This window comes from Semicossyphus pulcher, unplaced genomic scaffold (genome assembly GCF_022749685.1).
Source record: "Semicossyphus pulcher isolate SPU_LCO1_2020_fin unplaced genomic scaffold, fSemPul1.0.p SCAF_13, whole genome shotgun sequence".
NCBI lineage: Eukaryota > Metazoa > Chordata > Actinopteri > Labriformes > Labridae > Semicossyphus > Semicossyphus pulcher.
Window position 1 is genome coordinate 31,780,001 of NW_027211637.1, and position 23,080 is coordinate 31,803,080.

At 46.4% G+C, this 23,080-nt stretch overlaps 1 protein-coding gene across 1 annotated transcript in view; it reads right to left on the reverse strand.

Moving 5' to 3' along the window:
- The window catches only part of kcnd1 (potassium voltage-gated channel, Shal-related subfamily, member 1), a 41,234-nt gene that overhangs the window by 12,297 nt on the left and 5,857 nt on the right, over nt 1-23,080 (reverse strand). Inside the window, exon 3 of the mRNA XM_069660382.1 lies at nt 21,278-21,990. Within this exon, the coding sequence (XP_069516483.1) occupies nt 21,278-21,990 (713 nt within the window). The remainder of the gene's footprint in view (nt 1-21,277; nt 21,991-23,080) is intronic.

Consider the following 23,080-nt stretch of genomic DNA (forward strand, 5'->3'; position numbering starts at 1 on the left):
TGTTTTTGTCAATGGAGCCTGGTGGCGTTGGAGAGAGCGACGTTACGGCTTCATTTTGATGGAAACCCGACTAATATTTAGAACATTTATTAAGTTTTTTAAGGTTTCTCTGTATGTGTGTTATTTCGCAGTTAAATTAAACAGTTTTATTTTTATATTTTCAGCTACAATAACCTGCAGGGGGCGCTCAACCAGCAGAGGTCAGTAAAGAAGCTTGGAGTTCAGTTACTCTTTAAAATGTCGGAGTTTGTGACTGTAGAGAGGTGATTACACCAGCTGTGTGTGTGTGTGTGTGTGTGTGTGTGTGTGTGTGTGTGTGTGTGAGTGAGCCAGGAGCGGCTAATGTTAAATAATGGATGGCAGCATTAGAGGGCTTGTAGCTGGTTAGTAGAGAGAGGAGAGTTTATTTTCTCCTCCTCTTCATCCCTCAATACTCTCAATACATTTCCTTTATTCCCTTCCTCTCTCGTGCCCTTTCTGCTCTCTCCTCTATCTCTCTACTCATCTCCCACCCTCCTCCCTCTTTCTCTGGGGTCATTATCTGCCGCTGCCGGAGCCAAGTCTCCGTCCTGCAGCAGGAGAGAGGAGAGAGGAGGACAACATGGAGTGGAAGCTTGACACGGAGCCAGAAGAGAGGGATGGAAGACGAGGAGGAGGAGGTTGAGCGAGGACAGATGAGGAAGGGTGGAGGGCGGAAAGAGGAGAAGGAGAGAGGAACACCGAGAGGTCAGGAGGGACAAAGGAGTGTGTGCTAACATCCTGATGCGTATCTGTAGATGTGATAAGAAGTGTAAGTGTGTGTGTGTGTGTGTGTGTGTGTGCACAGAGGTCACAGCAGGATTTAAGATAAACGGAGGTCATGTGACGAGTCCAAGTCCATGAAACAAACACCTCTGAAAATAAAGTTTGTCTTTATGTCTTATGAATAATTATATCGTTCACAAAAGATGTCAGGGAGAGACTCTGCTTTCTTATTGTTTTTACTTGTCAGTATTTACGCTGCATCATCGTCCTGAGACACACAGTGGAAATCACTACTTCACACTCCGGTCATCTTCTCTCCATGTTATTTATCTGTTTCTTTTTGCCATGTCAGTTTCATTACGTACACCTGTTACTCTGCGTACGATGACAAACTCACTAAAAGTCTTGTAATGTTTGGACCCATCGCCCCTGAATACAACTGCAAACAGACTTTCTACCTCTTTACACTGCAGCCTCTGGGTCTTATGCTGTCACACAGAAACATATTGTTGTTGCAGACAGTCTCATTAAAAGTTGTGTCAGTGTTGATGATCCAGCTGACTGTAGAGAGAAAGTAGAACTCTGTTCTGGTTTGCAGACACAGACGGGTCATTGTTTCAGGTAGGGCAGGTTGTGCATGTACAACTCTCCTGACCACGTTCTTCAGACAGAGACGGACAGGTAAACGTAACGGCCGTGCAGCTCCAGCTTCAGTCTGCTCGGTGCACAAACACAAGTGACTGCAGTTTCACCCTGTCCACCTCCTGCCCTCTTTCATCCTCACTTTTTACAGCTCGGTGAATCTGCACCATCAACATTCTTACATGCAGTGGTCAGCACATCGCCTCACAGCTAGAAGGTTCCTGGTTCGAGTCCCGGTTCAGACGTAGTGGGCCTTTCTGTGTGGAGTCTGCATGTTCTCCCTGTGCATGCGTGGGTTCCTCTGGGTTCTCCGGCTTCCTCCCACAGTCCAAACACATGCTCGTTAGGTTCTGGTGACTCTAAATCACCCGTAGGTGTGAGCGTGAAAGGTTGTCTGTCTCTCTGTGTCAGCCCTGTGATTGACAGGTGACCTGTCCAGGTGTAACCCCGCCTCTCACCAATGACAGCTGGGATAGGCTCCAGCCCCCTGCGACCCTGAACAGGATGAGTGGTATAGATGATGGATGGCTGGACTTCCTGTTTGCACCTGAACCAGTGGATCACTGCTGGTGTCTGAACATGAACACAGTAAAGTTGATGTCAGTGATAAACTTTCTTTTGAACAAGGGGACAGTTTTATTTCTGCTCTCAGTCTCTGACAGCTGTTGGAATCATTTGAAGCTCAGTGAGCTTTAACTGTGTTTGAAGGAGTGCACAGATGCTTCACTTCAGTGTGGTGCAGAAGTACTCGTCCATGTTTGTAGGACCACAGGAAGAGGAAGGAGTAAACAAAGATGGCTGAATGCAGCGCTTCATAAGTTATCCTGCTGACGATCCTCTGAGCAAGGCACGGTCCGTCTGAGGAGCCGGAGTCAACTGTCGTAATAAATAAAGGTTTCACAAAGGGGGGAACTCTCCGGAGGCCCGGGTCGGCCCGGTTATTCTGAGCTGCTCTCTCAGTACTCTGAATATTTCATGTCAGGATTATGTCATCCTGCAGCGAGCCGCCGTACCACGAAACAGAGGAGAACAGAGGGAGGGACGGAGGAGGAGACAATCTAAAGAACGGCTTCTGAATTTGCCTGAGAGCAGAAAACCCGACAAACAGACGGAGAGACGGTCGTCAGAGAGGAATCCATTAGTGCCGAGTCAGCCAATCGAACACACAGGCCGATCCTTATCTCCCACCTGTAATGGGCGAGCCAGCCAATCACAATCTAATAGAGGGACAGGTAATTAGTTTATCGAGGAGAGCCGGAAGGGCAATTAATCTGCAGGGTGATTCCTCCGATCAGAGAGCAGAAGAAGAGATCTGAAACGCATCAACAGAGTTTATCGACTCCGAGACGGAGAGTAGGAACCTGCAGCTGTGTGAGGCCGACTCCGGTTCTCCTCTTTAGTTTCACTTTATTCATTCAGGTTCTGTGACACCTGCCGCCCAGAGACCATATCAGCCACATGTTCCAGGCCCACAAACAAAAACCCTAACCCCCCCAACGGTGGTATTAACAGGACTCACAGTCTACAGTCATGCTAAGAGCTAAATGCTAACGTTAGAATCCCTTTTTTCTCGTGTTGTTTCACTGCAGTGTTTTAAACGCTCTTTAGAGGAACAACTCGTACTTCAGGAAGAGGTTCTCTCTCTACACCAGAGGAACTCTGACCGAGGGCTGTGATTGGTCAAACACAGAGATTGGAACCATCATTTAAAGTCCAGTGTAACAGTCAGACACAGCGGACGTAAAAAGGAAGTGAGTCGTCAGTGAAGGCTAAATTCAAACGCTTCCTGTCCTCCACTCATCCGTGGCGTCCTCCATCTTGTTGTGGTGGTGTGCGGTTCTCAGGGAGCGTTTCCTGCGTTAGTAACGACTTTATCAGGTTTCTGAAAAGGTCGTAGGTTGAATTAAGATCAATATAAGAAGATAAATCATGTGCGTCCATGTGGCCTGCGGTTTCACACAGGGGTTGAACCCGCTCTCATTGGTTAGAGCCCGTCACCTGACTTCCTGCTTTGCTCCCCTTATTATAACAACAGAAACTAGACTTTGCTGCCACAGTTTAACTCAACAGGGAAGGAGTTGCTCGTGTTAACTCTCAGATGTGTCGCTTTGGACAAAAGCGTCTGCTACATACAATTCTGACATCGTCTTCACCCAGCTATAGATAAAGCTGGCCGCAGTGCAGACGACACATAAGTTGGATAGCACAGAGAGTTACCAAAGCTTTAAACAGCAACAGATCTACGGTCAGACTTTCAACACAAAGCTGCCGCCACTGTGGTCGAGCGACATAGACAGGAAGTGAAGAGAGCGAGCGCCGTTAATGTAAATAAATCAGTGAAACAGAGAAACAAGAGGTTACGTTCGGATTGTTTCACAGCGGTGACACAACAAACTAACACGCCTACACCTCCGTACGACCCGCAGGAAGGGACGGGGTTCGGTTTCTATAGGCCGAAGTCGACTGTGCGTCTGTCTGCTCCGCCCTCCGACACACCTGATCCACCTGACACACCTGAGCTCTGATACAGCAGCGACACACGGACTGTTCTCCTTCACAGAGCGACACATGAAGACGTTTAGTGACGTCCCTTTCACGTCTCATAAAGGTGCTAAAGTTACGAGTCTGCTGATGAGCTGGTCCGTTTACTTTTTCATTTTCCACCTTCACACAGAGCTGCTGCAGGAACAAGAACATGAGGACTTTTGTTTTTGTTGCCGTGGTAACAAAACTGGTATCGAGTATGTTTTTCTTTTTTTACTGGTATCGGGTCCAAGTTTGACGTTCTGGTAACATTTATGAATGAACAAAATAAATAAAGCGTGTTCGAAGTTCTTCACTCGTGCATCATTGGTTCCATCCACTGAACAGTCAGTCAGCTGTGTAAGAAGAAAACACACCGTCTGATCATGTGTGATAACCTGACGTCCCCCAGACTCAGGTTCACGTCTTCCTGCTCGTCTCCGTTTCTCTGCCCCACGTGAGCGTGCTCTTCTTCACAAGGACACGAGTATCGACCGCTCGAGTTTGATCATCAGCTCAGTTTGTTTTTCCTCTTTGAAAACTTCTATTCCTGGTTACAGCCGGCCGCTAAAAGCCTCCTGCCCTCCTCCTTTCCTCTCCTTTCCCCTCCCTCCTCCTCCTTGCCTTTCCTCCTCCTCCTCCCTTTTTTTCAATCACCTTTTCTGCCTCTCCTCCTTTTCCTCTCCTCTCCTCCTGTCCTCTCCTTCCCCCGTCCTGTCTCCTCCTTTTCCTCTCCTCTCCTTCCCCCGTCCTGTCTCCTCCTCCAGTGTAATTGTCGGCCATGTTTAATTGATGGAGTGATGATGAAAGTTGCAGGAGGAGGGATGGTTGTTCCGTGTTTTCTCCTCCTCTGGTGAAGGAGATCTGACTCTTCAATCCTTTCTCTCCGTCTCCTTCCTTCTCTTTCTTCCTCTTGTTCTTTTTTATTTTACACATAACATCGAGTTTTTAAGGATCGTTCAGATAAAGATTTACAGCTCAACCAGAATCAACGACCAGATCCAAAACTACACACGAGGCTGGAAGCTGCTGTCACTCAGAGTGATTGACAGGTCTTTAAATACCGGGATGAACACGAGCTTTAGTCCCACGTTAGCTTTCTGATAACGCCCAACTGCCATCCAGAAACACATGCAAGAAGAGGAAGTCCTTTATATTTACAGAGTTCAAGTCGGATTAACTAACAAACTCATTGTTCTTCACGGCTGACAGGGGGAGCAAATAACACCTGAAAACTGCTTTAAAAAATGGGGGACTGGGCCTTTAACAGAATCATTTTAAATAAACTACAGTGATTTCAAATGAAAGAAAAAGAAAATTGAGCGAGGATTTAAAAAAGAAAGCCGAACTAAAGAAAGGAACAGAGTCAGAGTCTATTCTCAGCCTCTCAGCGGTTATTTAAAGCTGCAGGTTCAAACACTGAGAACACAGCAGACGAAACCTTCATAAGGTTTAATAAAAACATTTACATGACTGAGAATCCAACAGGACGTCTTACGAAGATAAAAATATTCTTATTTGCACCAGTTTAGGAAAGAAAAGTTTGTCCTTAAACGACTCACGGCCTCACGTCTCCAACTGACAGCCAGCGCTGCTCTCCCAGCGTCTACACGGGTATTTCTGTTTATTGTGAGGTCAAAACTTGGTACAACCTACACTGTAACTGATAATCCATCCATCCATCATCCATCCATCCATCCATCCATCCATCCATCCATCATCTTCTGCTTCACCTGGGTTGGGTCGCATTGGCAGCAGGATAAGCAAGTTAGCCCAGACGTCTCCCCAGCAACATCTTCCAGCTCCTCCCGGAGGATTCTGATGCGTTCCCAGCCCAGGTGGAAATATAATCCCTCCAGTGAGCTCTGGGTCTGCCCCGGGGTCTCCTCCCAGTTGGACGTGCCCTGAAAACCTCCAAAGGGAGGCGCCCAGGAGGCATCCTGATCAGATGCCCGAACCACCTCAGCTGGCTCCTTTGGATGCAAAGGAGTAGCGGCTCTACCCCGAGCTCCCTCTGGATGTCTCAGCTTCTTACGCTATCTCTAAAGGTGGAGAGATACTTTTTAACTACGTGTTTGCGTGTGCATGATGGCTGCCACGCGTGCCCTGCATCTGTTTGGAGCGTCGGCTGTGCGCGTCCTCAGTTAGCGTTACGGGAATGCGAGCTGCAGTCTGCACGTGAGCAGTAGGGGCAGTGTAGAGGCAGAGGGGATGTCACAGGGACAACAAGCAGAAAGTTCTGAAGACAAGCTGATAGACTAAGTCCACAATGATCCAGCTCTCTGGTGCGCCCTCTAGAGGTATCCTCCAGTAACACGCCTAGTGCATAGCCAAGTATGTGAACAATTACGTCCATGACGCAGACAGCTGTGTACGCGCACGCAAGGTTAAAAAGAAAGTATATCTCAGGCGTAAGGCTGAGCCCAGACACTCTGCAGAGGAGACTCCTTTCAGCCGCTTGTGTCTGCGACCTCATTCGTTCGGTCACGACCCAGAGCTCATGACCACAGGTGAGGTCTGGATCATAGATCGACTGGTAAATCCAAAGCTTTGCCTTCAGGCTCAGCTCCCTCTTCACCACGACGGTCTGCCACAAGTCTGACCGCTGAAGCTGCACAAACCTGCCTGTCAACCTCACGATCCACTTCACCCTCACTGTGAACAAGACCTCGAGATACTTGAGCGATGCGTTGTATAGTTAAGGTCTGAGGTCCGGTTGTTGAGGCAAATTTGGACATTAAAGACTCCTACAACAGGCAGATCCACATGCAGCACCATCCCATACGCCGATGACACTGCACTGATTGTTGGCCTCAGCAGAGGTGACGAGTCAGCGCGCGGACAGGAGCTGCATGTACAGCAAGTGACTGTGAATAAAACATAAGAGATGATAATGGACTTCAAGTCCTGACCACAACCCCGCTGCGTGTCAGCAGTCCTCGGTGTTCTCGGCATGCACGTGAGCGAGGGCGCCACCTGCATGTAAAACACACCCACGCCTGAGAAACAGAAACGCTGGGAGAGAGTCGGAGCTGAAATAAATAAATAACAACCGAGAGTCCATCTGACATGTGAGCAGGAAGCTGAGCACGGCTAAAATTAGACACTCTGGAAATAACACTCAGCAGATCATTCCCAAAATAACACACACACACACACACACACACACACACACACACACACACACACACTGCGCTGATGTGTGTCTGCTGGGCTCTTCCAACTGTACACATAATGTAACAGAAACAGTGTTATTACTCCCACAAGGGGCAGTTTGAGCAGAAAAACTAATCATAGAAAAGAACATCAATCAAAGCTCCGTCTGCAAAGACAGAGAAACAAAGCATTACGTCATCTGATGCCACCTTTGACCTAAATTTACTCTTCCAGTTTCAGCTCTGACCTTTGAACTCTCACCTAGCAGAAAACAGCTTTCACATGGGATGAAATGGACCAATGGGAACGACTGCAAATGTACAAGTTTATCATCAGTCCAGCTGAGTTTGAAAGTGGATCATTTGTTTTCAGATATGTTAAAAACTAAACCTACAAGCTGTGTCTGATGAACTCTCCTGCTGCTTCCAGCTCCTTCAGGCCGACCAGAGCCCAGTGTGATGAGCTGTGAGCTCGGATCAGTACCAGGATCTCTCTGATGGACACCAACTACCGGCGTTCTGTTTCAGCTGTGGAGCGCCTGTCCGTCTGTCTCACTGAGTGGCAGTTTCACTGTATCTAGCAAGTCACAGGTGGGCTGAGATCTGTCTCACTAAAGTGCTATGAAGCCACAACAAACATGTTACTGAGATTTAATGACAATAAACAGGCTGAGAGGATGCTGAGAGAACTACAGCAGGAGGCAGGGTTGTAGAGAGGCTGAGCTCATGCTCTGTCAGGTCTGTCTGTGAGACGACAAGAACACGACTTTAAAATGACTGTTTTTTGAATGGAGTTTGGTTCAGCATGTTTGATGCAATCAAAAATGATCCTGTACGTCACTACTTAAAGCATCTCTGACCTTGGTCTTCTTCTGCTCCTGTTTTTTTTTCTCCTTCCATTTTTCTATTTCTGGATACAAAGAGTTAAACCCACATGAATTGTTAATGTGCGCGCACGCACGCGCACACACACACACACACGCGCGCACACGCACACGCACACGCACACACGCACACACGCACACACACACACACACACACACACACACAGTGTCTCTGGTTTATCGGGTGTATGCAGTATGCTTCTGCTGGTGAGCTATCTGATCCATCACCTTTAAATATAAAACAATCCTCTTGTGTCACATGATAATCATGTCTGTCTGTGATCTGATCTCTTCCTGACTCACTGACAGACTGAAGCCCCAGTTTGACCTCTCACATCCACACGAACACATGACGCTTCAACAATCTGACCAACACAAATCAGCTTAAATCTTCCAAAGTCGCCGTCTTTTCTGCGCTACTTTCTGTTTTTCGGCCTCACATCGTCTTCAGATGAACTCCTTTTTCTTTCTCTGTCTTTATAATATTACTTCTGGCCCTTTTCATGTGATTGCAGCACTAATCTTGTTTTCCAGGAGAGACTGTATGAAAATGTGCTTCCTTTTCTCCATATTTAAACACCTCTTGTGCTGAGAAATTACAGCTTGAGCCAACAACAATGAATATTTAACACCTTACTTTTTTTGTCGAGCTTTAGCCCACGAAATGTCTGATAAGCGTCTGAGTGTGCAGGACAGCTATGTTCCAAGCTTGGATTTTTAGTCACTAAAATTGTGATTAATGTCAATGGGATTTTGAATGAGGGTTTCTTACCTGTGGAACAGCACCTGGAAGCTCAGGTGTCACTTAAGCAACTGGAGCCGAGTGAACTTTGTCCAACAAAGCTTACTTCAGGTAAAGGAGTCCATTCACATTCTGTCTCCCATTGATGACACACAGGTGATGTCATCATTGGTCACCCAAGTCGGTCAACAATAACAAACATGTTTTGAAATCATGAGTCTTAAGACTATAGAGCAGCTAATGGAGGCTGGAATAGACTCAGGTGTTTCTTTGGCTTGGGGACATTTAGTTTCACTGTATCTAACAGGTGGGCTGAGATCTGTCTCACTGCAGCGCTATGAAGCCACAACAAACAGATGTGACTGAGATTTAATGACAATCAACAGACTGAGAGGATGCTGAGAGAACTACATCAGGAAGCAGGAGTTCATGCTTTGTCAGGTCTGTCTGCAGGACGATGAGAACACGACTTTAAAATGCTCTTTTTTTGAATGGAGTTTGGTTGGACTGTTTCTGATGTGCCATTAACATGCAGGAAAATCTCAATCTTTACAGACTTTTCAGGACATTCACGCCACCCAACAAAAATCCATCAGCAGAATCACACGACTCCCGTTCAACACATGGACCCTTTCATTTTATCATAGACTTATATATAAATCTGCTTCAACATTCAAACACATCCAACACACACTGTGTTTATCGTGGCCTCAGGGAGCGTTTGTTTTCTACATCTCTCTCTCTTTTGTCTCTCTCTCTGTTTTCTTGATATCTACTCCTCCTTATTCCTATTTTTCTCCTGTATTTACGTCTCCCACGCTCTCTCCCATCCTGCCTCCCCCCTCCTCCTCTCTCTCTCTCTCTTTATTATTAGCTGATGTCGGTTTGTCGCTGAGACGAAGCTCACGTTGTTTCTGAACGTCTCTAATGTGTTTTATTTGTTCGTTTTGCATAATCCACATTTTCTGTTTATTTTTACTCCACACACACACGCACACGCACGACACGCACACACGACACACACACACACACACACACACACACACACACACACACACACACACACACACACACACACACACATACACACACACACACATGACAGAAACAATCCATCTCTGTGTGCGTGTGTGTGTGTTTAAATATCACATGATGTGTGTTAAATGTTTCAGATAGTCTCACATGAAGGAGAACAGAGAGATGACGGGAGACAGAAGGGGGAGGAAAGGAAAGAAAGAAGCTTACAGAGGGATGGAAGAGGGAAAGGAAGGGGGGAGGAAGAAACAAGGGAAGAGGAGGTATGGGAAGGAAAACTGGGGGAGTAAAGAGGGAGAAGATGGGGCAAAGGAATGCAGAAAGGAAGGATGAAAGATGAGAGGAGAAGGGAAAGAAAAGTGGAGTTGAGGATCAGATGAAAGGTAGAAAACAAAGAAAGACAGAAGACGGGAAATAGAAACGAAAAGAGAAGAAGAAATGGGAAGAATAAAGAGGCGAGGAGGGAGGTCAGAAGAAGGAGTGGGGGGAAAAAGGAAAGGAGTGACAGACAGACAGACAGACAGAAAGAAAGTGGCAGAAGAAGTGGGGAGAAAGAGAGGACAGCAGGAAAAGAGGAGGAAGAAGTGAGGAAGAAGAAATTAGACTAGACAAGTGAGGAGGAAAGAGGAGAGGGAGTGAATGAGGGAGGGAGGAGGAGGAAATGAAGGGAGGAGGAGGCACTCAGACGCTGAGAGGAAATAATTGATGAGAGGAAAAGTTCTCTACCTCTCTCTCTTTTTTTTTATCTGTTTATCTGAGCCTCGCTCGCCCAGACAGCAGCTGCAGCAATTAGGGTCAGGAGAGAGAGAGAGAGAGGGAGGAGAGGAGGAGAGGAATTTAAGACACTGGAAACCCTCCCGCCCCTCCTCCATGACTCGGGACAAAAAAATATCATCATAATTATTAAATTATATTAAAGCAGTCTGAAGATGAAACGTGTCTTTAGTGCTCACCTGTCCTTCATTAGGTAGACTTTCAAAATAAAGTGGGCAAGTATGCGATAATAAATTGTGCAAATTGTGGTTATATTTCAAAATAAAAGAATCGAGTTAGCAATATTAATTAAAGAACGACTGGTTAGACTTTTAAATAAAGCGGTCAAGTTAGAAACAATAAATAAGCAACGTCCAGTTACAATTTCAAAATAAAGCCATTACGTTAGCAATAATACATAAGCAACGTCTGGGTAGACTTTCAAAATAAAGCAATCAAGTTAGCAAAATAAATCCAATTAGACTTTCAAAATAAAGTGTTTAAACAAGCAAAAAACACAAGCAAAGACTGGGTAGACTTTCAAAATAAAACCTGCTTCAACACAGCGTGTGACGCACATCAGCGTCATAGCACGAGCAGCATCTTTGTTGACAGTAGAATAGATCTGACTGAAAACTGGCCAAGTAAGAGGAGATCCAGGTGGAGGGAAGAAGTGAGGGATGGAAAGAGGACAGAGAGAAGGAGGGATGAGGAGAGGAGGAGGGAGGCATTGAGTGAAGCAGCAGGAGATGGAGGGAGAATGGAAGGAGGGAGGAAAGGTAAGAAAGGATGGAGGGAGGAAGTAGAGAAGGAGGGCGAGGTGTGGACAGATAGATGGTCCCCCCGGAGCGTCCAGTCATCTGGAAAACTAGGACAAACACACACACACACACACACACACACACACACTTTGGTTTGGAGTTTTTGTACTTCACACCACAGACAGAGAATCCTGCTCTCTGATTGGTCGGCAGGTGTTTGACACATCCTCTCTGCGTGTGTAATCCATGTTTCATCCAGGAAACCGTCGATACATCTGGACTTAACGTCACAACATTCTGTTGTTCAGACCGGCCTTGTGCAAATAGTGAAGCTCAAAGAAGTGAACCACGTCAACAACCAATCAGAGTGCCCTCTGCAGCAGCAAACAGGAAGCAGTTCAAAAAAAGGTAGCCAGTAAACATGGAGGGGACTCTGGGGAGGGCTGCTGTCCCCGTGTCCTCACTGAATGAGACGCCATATTTTGATGCTTGATTGCCGTTGTGTTCTGTTTCTGCTCCATTGTTTGTTTTTTCCAACAGGAGCATGATGGGAAATGATCGAGACAAGAAGCTAGTTGTAGTCTGTAAAAAAGAAAGTGTATGGTCGGCATTAGTTCTTTCTTCTGCTGACTGCTGTTCTTGTGATGTAAGTTAAACTAAACTGTCTGCTGAGAACATGAGAAGGGTCACTGCGACTTTTACGCTCTCTCTGACGTCAGGCGAGGCTCAGACCGGCCAGTCGTAAAGATAAGAGGACCTTTGGGTGTCTTTATTTCCTACAAATATGCCTGTGTGGAGCTGCTTCCGTCTGCTTCTGCTGAAATAAGAGCTAAGCAGAGGATCTTGTTCTCACAGCTCAGGATTCACAACTCAAAAGTGACACCTTTCTGTATTTTCACCCACTCCCTGTGTAAAACACATTCATGTAAGATCATAAGAATAGTGTTAAAAAGCAGCAAAAGGAAGTGATCAGACTCATCCGACCAGTCAGCTTTTTTAGAGCCTGACAGACGACACAGAGGGATTAAAGGAGGGCAGAGAAGGTCAACAGGTGGACTCAGACTTTTGATGTTGAGGTTTCAAAGCTCTGATGTGACCTTCTCTTCTCTGATCGCTGTCTGCTCTAAAGATCACTTCACCAGGTCATGTGAGGTGGCATGTTGCTCCATCAGACACACACAATCATCTTAACAAAGTCCTGAAGGGAGGGATGTTGGGGATTATGCCCAACAAGGAGTCCATTATCAGGCTTTAATGGACGACGTGGAGGCGGGAGCTGACCGACGCGCTTCCATAGAGTCCATGACAGCCTGATCATGAACACCTTGAAGGGCTTTATTCTGCTTCTACCATGGTCACTAGCTGAAGAAGAAAAATAGGACCATGTTTTCAAGCATTCTGCAATCATTTGAACAACCTGAGGGTTTGACTAATACCTGAAAAAGACATCTCGTCCCATTAGGATCTAAAGCGACGGAAACATTTTTCACACCTCCAGGTTTCAGCTGCGACTTTTTTCCTCTTTATATAATGTCACCTGACTTCTGTCTTTTCTCCTGTCGTAACTAGTATCGCCACTAGAGGCCGCTGCCGAACAATAGACTTTAAAATGGATCGTAAAGAGTTAAAAGCCTGCTCACATTTACCGCTTGATTTTAGTTCTGACCATCAAAAAATAAATGAATAAATTAACCAACTAAATAAAAGTTTCTGATTAACGTCAGCGGCCACGAGGAGAAACGAGTTGCCTGCATCATGATACTTGTTTCTTTATCAAACTACAACATATGACAGTCAGTGCAGTAGGAACAGGTTCAATAACACTGATGGATAAAACGTTATCAAAGGAACAACTTCTTGGAAAGTACAAATATTTTACTGTCACATTTCTAATCTCAGCAGACGACAGTTTGATATTAAAACATTTCAGCTGGAGCGACATATTTAATCTTAATGCAGACGGAGTCTCACTGTGATGCCCTTTAATCCTGCCGGGATAAAAAGTACGGTGCTAAAAATGGGCCAAAATTCATTAAACTGTCCAAACAATCACACCTCAAATGTATTTATAAGATATACAGAAACATCTTTCTGCTTTTCCATCTCTGAACACGAAGCAGGGTGTATAACAAACAAGCAGAGCGAGACAGACACACACACGCATATATATGCTGTACATTTGTGTGTGTGTGTGTGTGTGTGTGTGTGTATGTATTACAGACCATCTGTCTCAATATCCGACACGTGAAATTATATTTTAATCTGATTATATTTCCCCCCAAAACAACAAAATTGCCTAAAAACCCCTCGATGCAGTTTCACAATGGTAACATTGTCAGGTGTGTGTGCATGTGTGTGTGTGTGTGTGTGTGTGTGTGTGTGTGTGTGTGTGTGTGTGTGTGTGTATGTGTGCGTGTGTGTGTCAGGGGGATTTGTGGAGAAACAAGGATTTCCTAATCACGCTGCAACAAGATAAATTACTTTCTTGGCACATTGAAGGACACTGAAAATGATGTGTGTGTGTGTGTGTGTGTGTGTGTGTGTGTGTGTGTCTCAGGGGTAAAAATAAAGAATCAAATCCTTAATTATATTTTGCAATAAATTCCTGGTAGTGCTCGATGAAGGGCAGAGAGAAAGTGTGTCCATATGTGTGTGTATGTGTGTGTGTGTGTGTCGTCTGATTTCGTCGCCGTCATGTTGTCATGTGAAGTCTTTGTCACTCTGACATGTGACAGACTGAGCGCTGACAGCTGGGTGCCTTGCCCATGGGCACCAGGAAGCAGATCCAGGCACTGACTTGTTGAAGTTTGACTGCAGAGAGGGCACCACGACAGAAACACTACCTGACGAGGGAACAGATTTCAACACCACACAGGTGTTCCGGGAGCGAAACAGTCATGATGAGTGTTACAAGTAACACAACAGGCGACAACGTCTGGCGTGACGTTTGACAAACTTGTCTTGGCTGTAATTATGTTTCAATTCTTTGTTTGCAAGTACGGAAGTTTTTAAAACTTAAGAGGCCCGAGAGCGGAGCCTTGGGGAACTCCACGGGTCATTTGAGTTATAAAGAGTAGATCCTGTTCTTCAAATAAGATTCAAGAGTAAGAATCTGCTTTGAAATTTGGACAAGAAATGTTGTTATGGAAAACTTGTGTTGCAGAGGCAACTTTCATTATGGGCTTCTAAACCATGTTTGACAGAATCAATTTATTCTGATGCAGAAAAAAAGTAAAGTTTTCTTGATAATAAAGCAACTGGAGACATGAGTGAGGCTTCAGTTACGTACAATTTAAACTGTAAGACATCCGTGTGAGCAGCAGCTTGTGAGAAGGTGTTTTATGAATGTAAAACAGGTAAAACATGTTTATATTCCCTGCATGAATAAAGATTAACATCATTACACACAGAGAGAGAGCAGCTTCAAAGGTCACTGACACTGAGATTAAAGCCTCAGAGGAACAGCTGCTTCACAAAGATGTCCGACAGAATGTGTCATATAAAAATATCACTGTTTTTATACAGGATATTATTAGAGCTGGGTCTGTCCTAAAGCGGTCAGCTCACTTCCTGGAATCGAGGTGCTGGTTCAACCATCGGGAGAAATTTGGGGTCTAAAGACTCAAGACTAGTAACCCTATGACTTCCTGTTTTAATTAATGTGTTCCTAACTCAGCGTCTTCACAGAATCTGGTTCCTGTCTATATATTTAAAGGTAAAGGCACAGGTAGGCAAACATAAACATAATGACCGAATAGCGTCCGTAAACTTCTATAAAACTCTAAATCTGGAAATCTGGACGTCTTTCCATCGTGACAGTCGGAGGTAAGAACGAAGCCGACACATAAACTTCTCCCTTTTTTGTCTTTTTTAACTCATCACACAAACCTGATCCTAGGTCTATGATGTGGTTAGCCTAGCTTAGCACAAAGAATGGAAACAGGTGGAATCTGTGATCTACCAGCCTCTCTGATTGGTCAGTGAAAAATAAAACAAACACTTAATGGAAGTTAGGATTCTTTTTTCCGTCTCTAACACAGCTACACATTCAGAACATTTCTGCAGTGTTCATATTACCATAATGTCTCTGATAATAACCTGATAATTACCATATTACATAATGACCTGGGCTGTGCTAAATGTCATGTTCCTGTGTGTAACATTAAATTATACAAGTCTGACCTGTTACATAACACACACAGCATATATTTGGACTCACATTCCCATCATGCTGCAGGAGTTAAGAAACAAAGGCTTCGAGTACGAAATTCTTGCTATTTAGTGGATTTCAGCACAAGATTGATATCGACTACAGTAATGTTAACATGGCAAGGAGGTCAAAGGTCACAAACTAAAAAATTCTGAAACAATGTCTACAGTATTTTATTATCAGAAATAAAACAGGATTACATCCAAATTTAAAGCGAATTGACAGGAAATACTTTTTCATCTGCGTTTCCATCATAGACTGTGTATAAAAAGTAAAAGTAGCCACCAGTGTGTCACACGCTGGTTGTTAACCAGAAGTGACCATATTTGGACGAGAGGGTGGAGCTGAAGAGGAGGGAGCGAAGTATTCAAAGTTAAACAGTCTTCACCCGTGGCTAATTCATTAGCTGGTGAATGAGCTGAATCAGTGATTCTAACAGAGTGAGGTTCCATTTGTTGTGCTAGCTGGCCAGAGTTGTTTTATTTATCAGACTAAAGAAGAGCTTGATGAGCGTGACAACTCAGCGCTCAAACGCACAAATCTGTGGTGGGAGACTGAGCGTCGGGTAAACCAAACCAAACACGGAAAAGAACTGGTGTTCTCTTCACTACGAGCCACGAATCTCCAGAGGTTACGTTCAGTGACTGAGTTAGCTGAGGGGACACCTAGCAGACAGCTAGCAGCTGTCCCACGTGTCACTCAAAGAGGCCACGCCCCTAATGCTGCATCACTTTAAGCCTTAATATAATGTAAACAGGTGAGCTGTATAAAGATTCTCCCCGTACAGTTGTCATGAAGAGAGAAATGAGCTATAGAGACCCAAACTGTTTTTTGTACCAGGCTGTAAACATGTTTATTTCTGCTGTAAAGTTTAACATGGGGCTCTATGGGGACTGACTCACTGCTGGAGACAGCCTCAAGTGGACACCAGAGGAACTGCAGGCTTTGGGACTTCATCTTTGAGCTCAGGGGTTGCTGCTTGGTTTCCTTCCGTTACAACTTCAACAGAATTTTGGGCGTTTCCGTCTGACATAGATCTGCTGTTTACACTCCACACTTCCTGTGTAGATGTGCAGCAGCATAGATCAGAGACTCATTACAACACTGCTGCTGCCAGGACCCGATCGATCACAGCTCATTGATCAGTTTCACACCGTGGCCCTCAGAACACAGCAGCTGGTTCCTCCCATTATGGCTCTGTGGCAGAGATCTCACTCCATTACAGGCCAGCAGGAGAGGATAGATGTACAGACACATAGATCAGCAAAACCCGGACCTGCTAATCCCCCTCTCTCCCTCTCAGTCTCCCCCATCACTCTGGGGTGAGTGGAGCAGCAGCTCTGGTTCACTTCCAGCTCGTCCACATTAAAAAAGAGAGAGGAAGATTAATTTATTGGCTTTCTTATGTGAGGTAAATGAAATGTGTCTTTTTTAATACTCCCCTCACACACTCTCACACTCACACACACGCATTTATCTCCATCTCCTCAGACCCTCTTGCTGGCCGGCGTGCAGCTGGGTGCAGCAGTCTGAGGTTCAGGGCCTTGCTTAAAGGCTAGTTGGAAGTGAAGAATCAAAAAGCCATTTGGTTTCAGTCACTGGAGGATTTAGCAGATGGGAAATGGAGGCGATAAACCGTCTGACCCTTTCTGTTACACTCTCTGTCTTTGATTAGATTTCATTCCTTTCTATTTGCACCTCTTTCCCGAACCCTCTCTCTCTCTCTCTCTTTCTATTAAAACATTAACAGCGTGTGCCATGCGTCGAGATGGTCTATAATTCCATCCCGGCTGTTTTATAAGGCCGCCCGCTCCTCTCGCTCTCAGACTCATATACATCCTGTTCCTAAGAGGAAATGGCTGCTTCCCCTCTTGTTCTTATAAATAATGTTGATGGTAAAGTGCTCTGCAGCTGCACAAACTCTATATAGCCAAAGTACACACACGGGGCGGTAAAGTTGCTTTTACATACATGTGCATACGTCTCATGAGTTTTATGTAAGAGTGAAGAGAGGAGGAGACCAAAGACGGAACAAGCAGCTTCACATTTATCATCAAAAACATGTTGAAAGGTTTTGATCATCACTTTTATCTTGGTTTCTAAGTATTGCAGTAAATACACCAAGTAGGTTTAATGTTTGCTGCGACAGACAGACAGGGGTCCCAGCGTGGAGGTCCAGAGTGAGAAAACATAAAACATTCACACAGATCAACTGCACAAGAAGTGGACGTAGCCACTGTGAAGTTAAGCATTGGTTTGTGAATTGCTGTTTTTAAGTTCAGCCGTCGCCATCTTGGTTTTCTGCATCCAGAAGTGACATCACGTGGACGAGAGGAGGGAACGGCAGAGGAGCGGAGAATTAACCAATGTTATCAACTATGGGAGTGCTAGCTCATCGGCTAGCCACAAAACACCTCAGAGATCAGCCCCTCTCACCCCTCCTTACCTGGCCCCCTCTCATCCCTCCTTACCTGGCCCCCTCTCATCCCTCCTTACCTGGCCCCCCTCTCACCCCTCCTTACCTGGCCCCCTCTCATCCCTCCTTACCTGGCCCCCCTCTCACCCCTCCTTACCTGGCCCCCTCTCATCCCTCCTTACCTGGCCCCCTCTCATCCCTCCTTACCTGGCCCCCCTCTCACCCCTCCTTACCTGCCCCCCTCTCATCCCTCCTTACCTGGCCCCCTCTCATCCCTCCTTACCTGGCCCCCTCTCACCCCTCCTTACCTGGCCCCCTCTCATCCCTCCTTACCTGGCCCCCTCTCATCCCTCCTTACCTGGCCCCCCTCTCATCCCTCCTTACCTGGCCCCCTCTCATCCCTCCTTACCTGCCCCCCTCTCATCCCTCCTTACCTGGCCCCCTCTCACCCCTCCTTACCTGCCCCCCTCTCATCCCTCCTTACCTGCCCCCCTCTCACCCCTCCTTACCTGCCCCCCTCTCATCCCTCCTTACCTGGCCCCCCTCTCATCCCTCCTTACCAGGCCCCCCTCTCATCCCTCCTTACCTGGCCCCCCTCTCATCCCTCCTTACCTGGCCCCCCTCTCATCTCTCCTTACCTGCCCCCCTCTCACCCCTCTTACCTGGCCCCCCTCTCATCCCACCTTACCTTGACCCCCTCTCACCCCTCTTACCTGCCCCCCTCTCATCTCTCCTTACCTGCCCCCCTCTCACCCTTCCTTACCTGGCCCCCCTCTCATCCCCTCTTACCTGCCCCCCTCTTACCCCTCTTACCTGCCCCCCTCTCATCTCTCCTTACCTGCCCCCCTCTTACCCCTCTTACCTGCCCCCCTCTCATCTCTCCTTACCTGCCCCCCTCTTACCCCTCTTACCTGCCCCCCTCTCATCTCTCCTTACCTGCCCCCCTCTCATCTCTCCTTACCTGCCCCCCTCTTACCCCTCTTACCTGCCCCCCTCTCATCTCTCCTTACCTGCCCCCCTCTCATCTCTCCTTACCTGCCCCCCTCTCATCTCTCCTTACCTGCCCCCCTCTTACCCCTCTTACCTGCCCCCCTGATCGATCTGATTTCTCTCACTAACGGACTCAAACACAACAAAGAGCCGAGTGGTGCCACCGCAGCGAGCCTCACGCCCAGCCTGTAAAGTGTCTCATTTCTGCCCCTTGCAGATATATTCAACATAACTGGAGGGTCTCAGGACAAGAATGTTTAGGACTTTTATTTTGACGGACAACTTGAGAAAGCAGGAAGAGGCGGAGTCAGGTTACCTGTCGAGCCCTAAAAGGTGTCAGAATGGTCCAGAGGTGAGAGCTGATCACGATGCAGATCACACGTTACTATCAGGAGGACATGAAGGTTTTGGCCTGTGCTGGATGAAGTGTGTTTTGTTCCTGTGTTTTGCAGCTACCCATCAGCAGAACCTCCCTGTGAGATAACAGCAGCTTGTTAGCGGATGAACGGGAGATTTCCCCGGAGAAACAAACTATTAATTGTTCTATTGAAAGTTTCTTCTAATCGAGCACCTGAAGGACGGCGTGGATTATCTGCAGTCCAGACACAAACATGTTTTCCTGGCAGCGGCTGCAGCAGATTGTGTTTCCCCTCACATATATTGCTTCTGGAGGGGCTGCAATAGCTTTATGATTTCACTCCCAGTTTATTTGCACAGTGATAAAACACAGGAGCAAAGCAATAAAAACAGCATGATGAAAAACAATGATAGCAAACGGAACAAAGAGGAACACACGAGCGGATCGGACTGCAGCCGAGGAGAGGAGGAGGAGAGGAAGAGGAGGAGAGGAAGAGGAAGAGGAGGAGAGGAAGAGGAGGAAGGTAAAGTGGGAAAAGAAGCTGAATTTAGTCATTAAACATCTCTGTAAGTCGATGACGAAGCTGTAAAACTTTAGAAACATCACAGGACAGTAAAATCTGGTTTCAGGTTCAGGTCAACCTTCCTTCCACGCATTCAAAATGTACTTGATGTTGTCTTTAATTAAAAAACGAGTAAAGGAAAGACCCCCCCCCCCCACCAGCCTCCACAGAACATCTGATCGGAGATGATCCCATCAATGAAATCAATGTTTTACTGGAAGTGGACGGTTTGTAAGAGAAGAAAGACGGATCAGATTCATCTTTTTGGAGGGATACTCCCAACAAGGAAACAGGGAGCGACAGAGAGCAGAGGGGAAGGAGGAGGAGGAGGAGGAGGGGGAGGAGGGGGAGGAGGGGGAGGAGGTAAAAGCCTGGGTTGTGTTTTGCTGCCTGGAGAATCCATTTAGAGGTCGGCCTCTCCCTGCTGAAAACTAATGGACCTGAAGACTGAGAGGAGGAGAGGAGAGGAGAGAAGAGGGGAGAGGAAGGGAGGAGAGGAGAGAAGAATAGAGGAAATGAAAGGAAAGAAAATAAGCAACAGAGAGATTATGAAAGGAAATGTAAAAAAAGAGAAAAAGGAAAGAAGAGCAGAGGAAAGGAAACAAGTAGAGGAAAAGTGACAGGAGAGGAGGGGAGCATAGGAGAGAAGATTGGAGGGAGGATGTAGAGGAAACGAGCAGAGGAAAGGAGATAAAAGGAGAGGAGAGGAGATGAGAGATGAGGAGAAGACAGGAAATGAAAATAAAAGAAAGAAGAGGAAACAGAGGAGGGGTTGAGATTGGAAGAGATGAGAGGAAAGGAAGAGAAGGATGTGAGGGGCGAAAAGGAGATGACAGAGGAGGTAAGAGGGCCTTTCAAAATAAAAGCCTCAGCTTTACTCCACAGCTCAACCGTTTGACTCATTCACACACTCTCATTCACACCTTCTATCTCACACGTTATCTCATTCACAGACAGGTAGGAGTATAGAGTCATATAGACATGAGTGAGTGTGTGTGTGTGTGTGTGTGTGTGTGTGTGTGTGTGTGTAAGCAGTATGATAGTTCAGATGGAGCTTATGTTTCTGACTCACTCTTTTATTTCTGATGTTTCCAGCAGCTCTCTTTGAACAGCGGATAATAGATGAGCTGCAGGGTGAACATACCACCACCATCATCATCATCATCACACACACACACACACACACACAGTAACACACACACTCCATCCACATGGCAGCAGCAGGGAGTGTGTGTGGGCGAAGGCAGCAGGGTGAAGATACACCACCGTACTCGAGAAGCAACGAGTGGGAGGCAAACACACACGCACACACACACACACACACACACACACAGATTTTCACACTTCATCTCTTTTCATGGTGGAAACAGACTGTAAAACTCTCCCGTGCAGCCAATAATAACGACACATCCTCGTCCCGACACACAACACGGCGATTTTCTGCCCAGAACCCGACAAGAGCGAAACAAAATCTGCTTCAGAGTCAGATGTCTCAGACTCACCCGAGCGTTGTCATTGTGACGATGGTGTACCAGAAGGAGGCCGGGATGGAGGTGAAGGTGGAGCCCTTGGTGCCCTTCTCGGCGTAGAACATGACGGTGGCGAAGATGATGATGGCCATGGTGAGGGAGAAGAGCAGGAAGCCGAGCTCGGAGGCGCAGCTCTTCAGCGTGTAGCCCAAAATCCTCAAACCCTGCGAGTGGCGCGAGAACTTGAAGATCCGGAAGACTCGGAAAACTCTCAGGGTGACAAAGGCGCCGCTCACGTCCTCGTTCTCGGGCATCACCAGGCCGATGTAGTACGGCATGATGGCCACGACGTCGATCACCGACATCACCGAGCGCATGAACTTGCAGCGGCTGGGCGCGGCAAACAGACGCATCAAATACTCGAAGGTGAAGATGAGCACGCAGGCCGTGTCCATGCAGAAGAAGGCCAGCTGGTATTTCTCCCCGCAGGGAAGGTCCTTCACGCTGCCTTTGGGGGGCCGGCAGGGGACCGTCTCCACCACGTTAGCGATGACGGAGACGGCGATGAAGAAGCCGGTGACGTAGTAGAAGACGAGCGCCATGGTGGAGGTGTGGGGGTTCTCGAAGGCTCGCCACAGCCGCTCCCTGGAGGTGCTGTGTGGAGGGAGGGGGGCGTCCATCGCCTCGTTGGCCTCCGTGTCCTCCGCCAGACGCTCCTGGTTCTCCTTTTTCCTGTCCCGATATTCCTTAACAAAGAGAGGGAGAGAGGAAGATTAGCCAACTGACTCAACAGAATTCATCAGCTTCACACGATGTCGAACAAACACAAAGGACACATTTTATTTATGCAGCACCAAGTCCTGACCGAAGTTATGTGAGGACTCTTTGAACACCCGTCTAAAGGGACGAATCCTGTACGTTATTTCATTACTCCTAAAAATGGGAAAATATTCTGCAGCTAGAAGTCATTCCTGTTGGAGAAACTGTGGGAATGATGGAGCGGATCACCACCATATTCTTTGGAACTGTCCAAAATCAGTACAGTTTTGGTTACATATTTTGAATATTAAGAAACAAATTCTGGGATCGTCAGATCCATTCACTTTTGTTTATTATCGCTGCTACAAAAGCAACCACCCGCGCATGGTTACAGGCAGATGCACCCACAGGACAACACTGGGTTGAAATCATCAAAGAAATTCATGAGATGGAAGGAATGAGTTTCCTACTAAGATGAAGAAAAGCTGTTTATGTTAGAAGAAGGAAAAATGGACACTATACTTTCTGGAACAGAGGATGTGTGTGGCGACCGCTCCCCTTCCTACTGTTGAAAACATTTCTACCCAACATCTTACTTTAAACATAAAGCAACAGACTGTCTGTGGAACTTATCTGGAACTGTAAATATTACAAAGCCTGGCAAAGTTGTTGATGTTTTTGTTTTGTATTTGCTTTTTGGTTTTTCTCTGTCTGAAATAAAGAACAGACGTCTGAAGAGTCTGGATGGAGACAGAAGGTCCAGAAAAGTTCAGAGGCAGGATTCTGGCCATATTAAACCTGGCAGCTGGAAGCTAAGCTAGTTAGCTGGTGGAACCGCAAACATGGAAACAGCAGTTCTAATCCTGCAAGTTAAGCATCTTTCTTCAGCCTGTATCATATATATTTATATTCAGTTTCGTTTATAAAACTGATTTTATTTGTGTTTTTATCGATCAGTACAGAAGGTGGAATCTTTCCGGTTCCATGCTAAAGCTGTGTAATCCTCCGGTCCATCACATCTGATGACTGAGTGTCATCAAGCCAATAAAGAGAGATTTTTCAGACCCAACTGAACCA